The sequence below is a fragment of the Squalius cephalus genome (assembly GCF_949319135.1).
Source record: "Squalius cephalus genome assembly, chromosome: 11".
NCBI lineage: Eukaryota > Metazoa > Chordata > Actinopteri > Cypriniformes > Leuciscidae > Squalius > Squalius cephalus.
Window position 1 is genome coordinate 28,957,255 of NC_137132.1, and position 9,453 is coordinate 28,966,707.

The window sequence follows — 9,453 nt, forward strand, 5'->3', positions numbered from 1 at the left end:
AGCGAATTTGGACAGTTGTTGAGTGTACATGGGTTGTATGATTGAATGAGTGCACTCAATAACGTCCACCACTACAAATGGCTGTCCCCTCAAATAATGCCCTATTTGATGGTATAGGGGGGCGATTTCGGATTCAGCCAAGGTCTTACTAAGCATACAACTTCCAAGCAGGTGTGTTGAGGCAATTTGTAGCTAAACACTGCAGGAAAGTGACCCTCCAGGACCGAGTTTAGACACCCCATTCACCCCTTTGAAGGGATTAGGGCATAGGGTTTGAGCCCTTCAGAATGAAACACAGGATATTTCAGCGCCTCAGGCTGTAGTGCTCTTCAGCAAAATGAGAAGGATATGAACTTGGAACTTCTCAAACTTAGTGTAAAACATCACAACACAGAGTCTTGTTAAAAGCACTGAAGTAGTCAGCGTGGCTTTTAACTTCTTTATTAATACTTTAACTGCGGTTACATCATTAAAAGTTTTAAGGCACATTCTTAGATCCAAGTCCTGCTGGAATACATTTTAAAACAAGAGTATGTTTGCCGCTGGGATTGTATATCACAGATGTGTCATAAAAACATGCACTCAATGGTGCATTTGCTCGCGCACACACACATGGTTTAACCAAAACACATCAGCAACTGACTGTTAAGAGGCATTCGGTAATGAGCATTCAGAAGTATAAACATTCATTTCTGTCATTGGTTTCATGTGACATCCATCAAAGTTCATTTGTGACACGTCCACGGGATCTGTGTGTGTGCGTGTGTGTGTGCATAAGCGTGCATGCTACAGACATGTGCAATTCTACAGTCACTTCTCATTTGTACTGACTTGTAACTGAGCACAGAGACATCAGGTCTGACCCTGTTCCTGGGTCAGTCCGAGTCTGCTGCGTCTCAGGTGCTTTGGCATGAAACTGGAACCCTGTAAATGCATTTGGAGCCAACATGGCCTCCACAGACACGAACGCTGGTAGCTGGGAGAGGCGCTCTTGCTGGAAGCCAAAGCGGGAGACTCCATTAATACACTCCAAACATGGCACTGAAAACCTCTCCTTTATCAATCCATTCATCCTTATGATTGTGTCCAATTCATGGCATTGGGAAAGAACAAGGGAAAACGAAAGAGACAAGACAAGGACAGGGGGATTTGGCTATTTGGAGTCTTTTTACTCGATGGCTCCGGGTCTGGTCGCCACGTAGACGAAGAGGACGATGAGCAGCACGAGCACGACGAGCGTCGGTAGAACGATGGTCGTCACCTGCTCCCTGGCCTCATGCATGGCCTGCTTGCGCTCCTTTTTGTCTTTCCACGACTCCTTCTTCGGCTTGCCCTTCAACTGCCGCATGGCTCAGTGCGTATCCACAGAGCGGGTTACCGGCGATCCCAGATAAAAACCCAAAAGATTCCCTCCTGTGAAAACATGTACAATAGGCTTTATGTCAAACGTCACATGAACAAACCGAAAAACAGGTCTCATTGCATCCGCTTGTCGGAGAAAGCGTTAATGGTAGTACGAACTGACGGCGATATCTATGGACGATAATCAGCTAACCTAGCTAGTTCTTTATATTGTTGGCGTTTTATTCAGTTTTAGGGCGTTTTCACTCCTGGCTCGTTTATAGAGTGTTTGTTGCGGAACCTGGTGCGTTTTCTCCTTTATTTTAGTTAGTTTAGGCATATGTAAACACGGTAATCACGCCAAAAGAATCGCTCCCAGATAGCCCAAAGTTCCTGAACGAGGTGGTTCGGTTGAGGTCAAAAAAGCAACATGATCCAATGGACCAACAAACCAAGCGGTATCATAATTAATCTGCAGTGTCTGCTTCTGTGAGTGAGCACATTAGTTATCGCAGATGAAAGCCAAACCATCTTATAGGTATGGTAGGAAAGAGGCTAGCAATAGCAAGCTAGCTTTGAAAGCATGAGATCCCACCCTCCCTATAGAGCGTCTCCTAAGCCACGCCTCCTTTAAAACACATGAACACGCAGGTGAAGCAAAGCCAGAGCAGATAAGCGTCATGAGAATACTAATGAACAGAGCTGTAATTGTACCAAAGACTATAGAATAACACAAGAGGAATCACTCATATTGTTTTGAATGGGGAAAAGTGCAATGCTCAATATGGCGGAATAAGTCCTGCCTTCTAAATAAGAGCCAATCGCCGATTCATTGGTAAAGTTATCGTCACTGCAGCTGCTGAAACAGTCCCATAGAAACAGTCAGACGCGTCCATGCGCATTAGTTTGATCCAGCCTGAAAAATGACGTTTTCTATCATGATTCGAGTGTTTAGAAAATATTTTATGAGACAGTTGTTGCCAGATTTCATTGGTGATTTCAAATCTGAAATTTAATTATAAGCTTGGCAAACAGTTTTAAAGAATTTGATGTTTCCCCATTCAAAGAGAAGAGAACTGCACTTGCATGTCCGAGAGGCGTTTCAAAGATGGCCGCAGAGTGAAATGATTTTAGGACCAGTATAACAAAAAGTGTTTATGAAAAAAATTGCCTACTCTACCTTTAAAATGTTGTTTAATTGCTCTTCACCAAGAATGCTGTCCTGACAAAGCCTTGACTCCCACTCTAACCGCATTATAAGTGTTTGCGTGTAGCCGCAGCTACAAATAAAGCCACAAAAATAAAGTGAACTTGTTTATCCATCTTGATGGATGACGCAGAGGAATGCAAACAGGTGAAATCTGACCAATAAGAGGACAGCTTTACTTACTTGCATAAACACATTTTTGGAACACTTTCAAATGTTGCTGTGTGAAAGCGATCTGAACCAAGAAGAAAATGCAACATTGTAACAAATTAAATCCCTGTTTCAGAACAAAGCAATCGATTTACAGGTCTGAAAACGCCCTTAATATTCAAATATTAGTAAGAATAAAATAAAAAAATTTTTTTAGATATCAATCTGTCTGTGTCATGGACATCTATTATGCTCATCTTTGCTCATTTATATGAAGGTATCTTGAGTAAAATAGCTCTATTTTTAACGAAGCACATACAAAAGACCTGAAACGGAAGCAATGCAACTGTTAAATAAATATTTTTTTTCTAGTAAAATACATGAATAACCCTTTGTAAAATTGTTGTAAAATAGCAATGTAGTTTTAAACCTATGGATGGCTTTTATTTATACATAGCTAAAAAATAACAACAATTTTTTTTTTAGGGTAAACTCAATAAGGTGTCACTTGTTAACATTAGTTCCTTCAATACTTCTACAGCATTTCTTAATATTAGTCAATGTTAATGTTGATTTCATTCATCGGGAGTTGACTGTAAAAATCTGAGGAACAGTAAGTTGATATATTTTGATATGATGTGCTATGATGAACTGTGCACAATAAAAAAAATATGACTATACTATCAATAAGTAATAATATTAGTATATTATTAATAAATAATTCAATTTTGAGAATTTTTTTTAAGATCTTTAAAGTTGTTTTTGTTAAATTATTCTGCAGTGAGAATTTAATTTTGTAGTATGTCAAATGAGTTATGCATGCATGACAATTATAAAAAAAAAAAAAAAAAACCTTTGAATGTTTAATAGTAAAAATGTTTAAAGGTGCTTTAAGTGATGTTGGGTGACGTCACTTCTTGTTGACGTTTAAAGTATTGTCAAACAAAACGGAGGCTAGCTAGACCCTTCCTCCTCCTCATCCGAGCACTAACCCCCCAAACCCCACCCCCAAATCCTTCTTGTCGGTTATTGGCTGGAACAGTTTGTTATATTTCGTGGTGCGGGTTAGCGCAGTTTGTTTTTCTTTCGTTTGTGGAGCCTGGGGTGTCTACATAGACCGCGTTTTTTTTACAGTGTGTTCAGGGGACAGGCAGCTAGCGGATGGTGAGGAGATGTTTGCTATATGTGACAAAAAATGTTTTGGCCTAAAAAATGCATGACATCGCTTAGAGCACCTTTAATATGGAGTATAGTAGGGGTCTCCAACACGTCCAGTAGTTCGTGGCCTAATTGGAGGTAGCTCGCCAAGGGCCGTTCACATATCGCGTCTTTTGCGCGCTCAAGTTCGTTATTTTAAATAATTGAAGCGACGCGCTCATTGAAGCAACGCGCTCACGTACAGCGAGATGAAAATATCTCAGCTTTTCAGAATGCCGCTAATGCACCACAGGTCATGTGACAAGAACCAACCAATCAGCTTCACCCTTTACGTAACAACATTGAAAGCTCAGTCAACATGAAGGATGGGGGTGCACCCAAACACTACGGGTGTTTTTCTCTTCTCCGTAAATAAATCTTGTAGCAGAGCTGCAGCAAGCGTTTTTCGGTGGTGGAAATACATTAACTACTAAAACTTTATTTTGTCGTTGTGGAGAGCGCAGTGCATGGTTGCATAGCAACGACAGACGCCACAGGCAAATCAGACCAAATTTTACTATTAATAATAAAAGATAAGCTAATGTGCATTGTAAATGTCAGTAATTTATATTTTCTGACTTATAAAAATTATTTAAAGGCTGAAATATGCGAGGTTTATCTTTTTATAAAACCTTTTTTATTTGAAATAAAAACTTTTTTTGAACTTGTACATGTTAGAAGATAACTATATTGATATTATTGATAAAAAAGATGTTATTTTCATGTTTATGTAAACAAAAAGTGCATATTGATGCTAATTTTATTTGTTATTTGCTGGTTTTCGACATAAAACTTGGTGAATTGATTTTATTGTGTAGAATTAGTACTTTTTAAACAGGATTCTGTGATAACAGTGATTATTTTGGTCACTATAATCATGAAATTTAATTTTCATGCCATTTCATCTCTAGTTATGATGCACTACAAAATCAACAATAATTGTGTTTTTACAGTATAATATGCAAAGTACAATTTTCTATAATTTTTTTTTTCCCTGACAATTAAGGATGACAATAACTCTTTTAGGTCTAAAACAGTTTGGATAGTTGTTAATATGAGAGTTATGAGACATTATTTAAGAGATTTAAGTATTGCATAAGTATAGCTCTCAAATGAAAAAAGGCTGGAGACCCCCGTGTAGCATGTCACACTTAATACACTGCTGTCTATACAAAATAAAAATACATTAATAATAAATGCACCATTGGTGCTCAGGTCCTAAATATCTGTGGCTTCACACCTTTAGTAAGTTTTTTCACCCGTAGTCATGGAAACTGAGCAAAGGCCAGGAGTAAGAAATCTGAATGTGAAAATGCAGTAGCGCACACACATACAGAACCGCAGCCACAATTCCCACCCAGGCAAACAGGAACTGGGTGTTGTATCCTGAATCTTAAGATTGTGTGATTTTGTGCACACATTACGTGTGTGTCATAATGAACTACACGCTTGAATAAAACCACATTTTCAATTAAATAAAATACTTTCAAAAAATCAACACACAAGCCGATTTTCATAGTATTTTGCAGACCAGCTCAGGTGAATTAGGGTAATCTGCGACATGAAGCTCTGTTGTGTAACTTTACAAGCAGTCGACAAGTTTTTCAGTGACTGATGTTGATACTTCTATATATAAATGCTGATATATACAATTTAATTAGAGCAAATTACATGTAAACTGATAGGAAGAATTGTTTCAAATCTAATGCCAAAACCATTGGCAGATTCTGGAACTGAAACAGGGTTTCATTTGTGATTCATGGATACGGATTTTAAATAACTTTGAATATGACTGATTCGCTAGTGAATCAATCAGGCCAATTTGTTGGAGTGATTCACTGAAATGAGCCAATTTGAAAAAAAGTGTATACTCAATTATTCAGAAAATATCCATGACTGTAAAGCCTTTATTAATAGTGTCAAAATTATGTAATATATATACCGGTCCATCAAGAAACATCGCCATATTTGATCTGGGTTGTCATGTCATAATTTGTTGGTAAAAGGTTGGTGGACAGCCAGTAAATAATGTCCTAGATTACCTTAAAGGGTTAGTTCGCCCAAAAATAAAAAAATCTGTCGTTAATTATTCACTCTCATGTCGTTCCAAAGAACACGCCAACTTTTTGGGACTTTAGCTTATTCACCGCACCGTATCCCCCAGAGTTAGATAAATCCATACATACCCTTTTCATCTCCGTGCGTGCCGTAACTCTGTCTGACGCACTCACCGCTAGCCTAGCTTAGCACAAAGACTGGAGGTGAACGGCTCCAGCTAGCATACTGCTCCCAATAAATGACAAAATAACACCAACATTTTCCTATTTACATGTTGTGATTTGTATAGTCACAGCGTGTACAAATAACAAGGTCACATGAGACACAGACATCTTCTAACTGTAAACATACTGGGAACTATATTCTCAGAAGGCGAAGCACTGCTACAGGCGGAGTGATTTACTCGCAGCGCCTGAGAAGCCCTGTCGTGAGGAGCAGAGAGTTCGCTCAGAGTCGGAGTAAATCGCTCTGCAGAAGTAGCAGTGCTTCGCCTTCTGAGAATATAGTTCCTAGTATGTATACGGTTAGAAGATGTCTGTGTCTCATGTGACCTTGTGATTCGTACACGCTGTGACTATACAAATCACAACATGTAAATAGTAAAATGTTGGCGTTGTTTTGTCACTTATTGGGGGCAGTATGCTAGCTGGAGCCGTTTACCTCCAGTCTTTGTGCTAAGCTAGGCTAGCGGTGGGTGCGTCAGACAGAGTTACGGCACGCACGGAGATGAAAAGGGTATGTATGGACTGATCTAACTCTGGGGGATACGGTGAATAAGCTAAAGTCCCAAAAAGTCAGACTTTAAGGCTAAAGTCCCAAAAAGTCAGACTTTAAGGCTAAAGTCCCAAAAAGTCTTGTTCCTTTAAGACTTTTGTTCGTCTTCGGAACACAAATTAAGATATTTTTAATGAAATCTAAGAGATTTCCGTCCCTCCATTGACAGCCTATGCAACTATCACTTTCAAGCCTCAGAAAGGTATAAAAAGACATCATTAAAGCTACACTGTAATTTTTAGCAAAAAACACTTTGTTCTTTCAAAATGATATGTGCTCATTAATGTGTAATTACTTCTACCAACTAATCAAGTATTCTCGTAAGCGTAGAATCTGCCATTTATAATACATACGAGCGAGTCGCTTGAATGGCGGCAGCCATGTTGCGCCTCCATCTTGAAAATACATTAGCCAAAGAGGCACATACCTGGAAATTAAAGCTTCACCTTTCGCGTTTTTACACTCAGTTGCACCGTGACAAATGCGAGGGGGAGATTGCTCGCGACTGCCGGCAGATTTGAAATAATATGGCCACCATAGGAGTTAAAGGGGCTAGAAAGTAATATTCAGTTGGTAGTCATAAACAATTTCACCGCTAGATGGGGGAAAATCCTACACAGTGTAGCTTTAAAGTAATCCATGTGACTCTTGGTTTAACCTCAATTTTATGAAGCGACGCGAATGCTTTATTTGGGCAAAAAACATAATGCATCACTTTATTTACAAAATATTAATCTCCAACACACATTAACGTATCTGCTCTCGCGTCGAAACAACATGCATGCATTGTGGTGCTCTTGAGAATGCATGGTGGGGATAATTTTTTTTTGCTAAAAAATTGGCAAATTATGTTTTTCATAAAGTTATGATTAAACCACTGGAGTCACATGGATTACTTTAATGATGTCTTTACCACTTTCAAGCCTCAGAAAGCTTGTAGTTGCGTAGACTGTCACTGGAGGGACAGAAAGCTCTCAGATTTCATCAAAAAGATATTTATTTTTGTTCCGAAGTCTTACGGTTTCGAATGACATGAAGGTGAGTAATTAATGACATAATTTTTGGCTGAACAAATCTTATAACTCACTTTATAACACACATATACAACATCCCAAACCCACTAAGCACAATACAGCATAACATGAACACGACATGCGCCATACTGTGAATAAATGCTGTTGCAAGTCTCATTATGAATCAGCACTACAGGTGGTGTGTGTGACATCTTGTGTTGAACTTTTCTGAATATAACACCTAAAAAGTTACAGTACTCAGAATCACTGCTCAAAACACATGAAAGTTGGCCGTGAGAAAAGCTAAGGCGTCCCGGTCAAGCTCACAGACCAGGCTGCTATTGAACATACTAGAAAACTACTGCATTGACAGCGTGAGCCTCATAGTTTCTCTTCTGCGTCGAAGTTGCTTGTCAGTGTTTACAATGAAACGAGTTGCTACAGACAACAAATCAACGACCTGTTGCATGCAAATGACTCGAAAAGTATCCGATCCCACTTCACACACATGGATCGCCCTGTTGCTTGTGCTCGCGCTTTAAAAATGCACTAAATGTGGACTGCGTCTCGTGCACTCGCGCCGCGCGCGTGGGGACACTTCCACGCACTTTTCGCTTACCGCCACAGTGTGTGTTCCGCTACACCCGCGCGCACCGCCCGGAGGTGTTTCGCACAGTGTGTTTGAGTGTTCCGCAGTCGTTGTCACGGTTCCCGGAGGTTTCTAGTGAGTGAGCGGGGGCTCCACCGAGATTACGTGGCAGAGCTGGAGCCTCGCGCGCAAGAGGAGGAGGAGCACGCACGCGCGCGCTCTCTCCCTCTGCGGGGGCACGAGAGACGGGAAAGATGTGAAAGAAAAAAAAGAAAACATCTGTAGTGACAGTGACTCCTCACTGCCGACAGGGGGAAACACGAGACGACCAACAGATCAGAATACACCGAAAAATGGCTGTAAACTTTTTTTTTTTATATAAACATAAAACGCCCCCTCTACTTTACTTGCATCAATAAAATGTGATTCTTGAGAAATCACACCTAGGCTATCTCTGTAACTATGGAAGCTTACTGAATAAAAAGTAAAAAAGGTAATTGCAACATTTTCTTAGATTTTTTTCTCAGAATTGCGTGAAATAAACGCAAAATTGCGTGTTATAAAGCTAGAACTGTGTGAAAAAACAATCGCAATTCAATGTTTTAAAGTCAGAATTGCGTGAAATAAATTGCGTGTTATAAAGGCAAAATTGCATGAAATAAACTCACAATAGCATGTTATAAAGTCAGAATTGCGAAATTTGCAATTGTGAGAAATAAAGTCAGAATTGTGATACTGTCTAAACTCGCAATTACACGTTATAAAGTCAGAATTGTGAAATTTGCAATTGTGAGAAATAAAGTCAGAATTGTGATACTGTCTAAACTCGCAATTACACGTTATAAAGTCAGAATTGCGAAATTTGCAATTGTGAGAAATAAAGGCAGAATTGTGATACTGTCTAAACTCGCAATTACAAGATATAAAGTCAGAATTGCGAAATTTGCAATTGTGAGAAATAAAGTCAGAATTGTGATACTGTCTAAACTCGCAATATAAAGTCAGAATTGCAAAATTTGCAATTGTGAGAAATAAAGTCAGAATTGTGATACTGTCTAAACTCGCAATTAAAGTCGGAGGTGTGATGTGAGAATTGCGAGCTGATGTTTTTCCTCAAAATTGGA

General features: G+C 39.2%; 1 protein-coding gene across 2 annotated transcripts; it reads right to left on the bottom strand.

Moving 5' to 3' along the window:
* Window positions 1-396: 396 nt before the first annotated feature.
* smco4 (single-pass membrane protein with coiled-coil domains 4) lies at window positions 397-8,500 on the bottom strand. 2 transcript variants are annotated; one of them, XM_079886441.1, is made up of 2 exons: window positions 8,360-8,500; window positions 397-1,413 (listed from the first exon to the last, which is right to left on the bottom strand). In XM_079886441.1, exon 2 carries the CDS (start codon window positions 1,346-1,348, stop codon window positions 1,169-1,171), a length of 180 nt encoding a protein of 59 aa, XP_079742567.1. In that variant the 5' UTR covers window positions 1,349-1,413; window positions 8,360-8,500; the 3' UTR covers window positions 397-1,168. The 2 variants fall into 2 exon arrangements, with proteins under 2 accessions (XP_079742567.1, XP_079742568.1); XM_079886442.1 differs by having other exon boundaries at window positions 8,349-8,370.
* Between the last annotated feature and the right edge of the window lie 953 nt (window positions 8,501-9,453).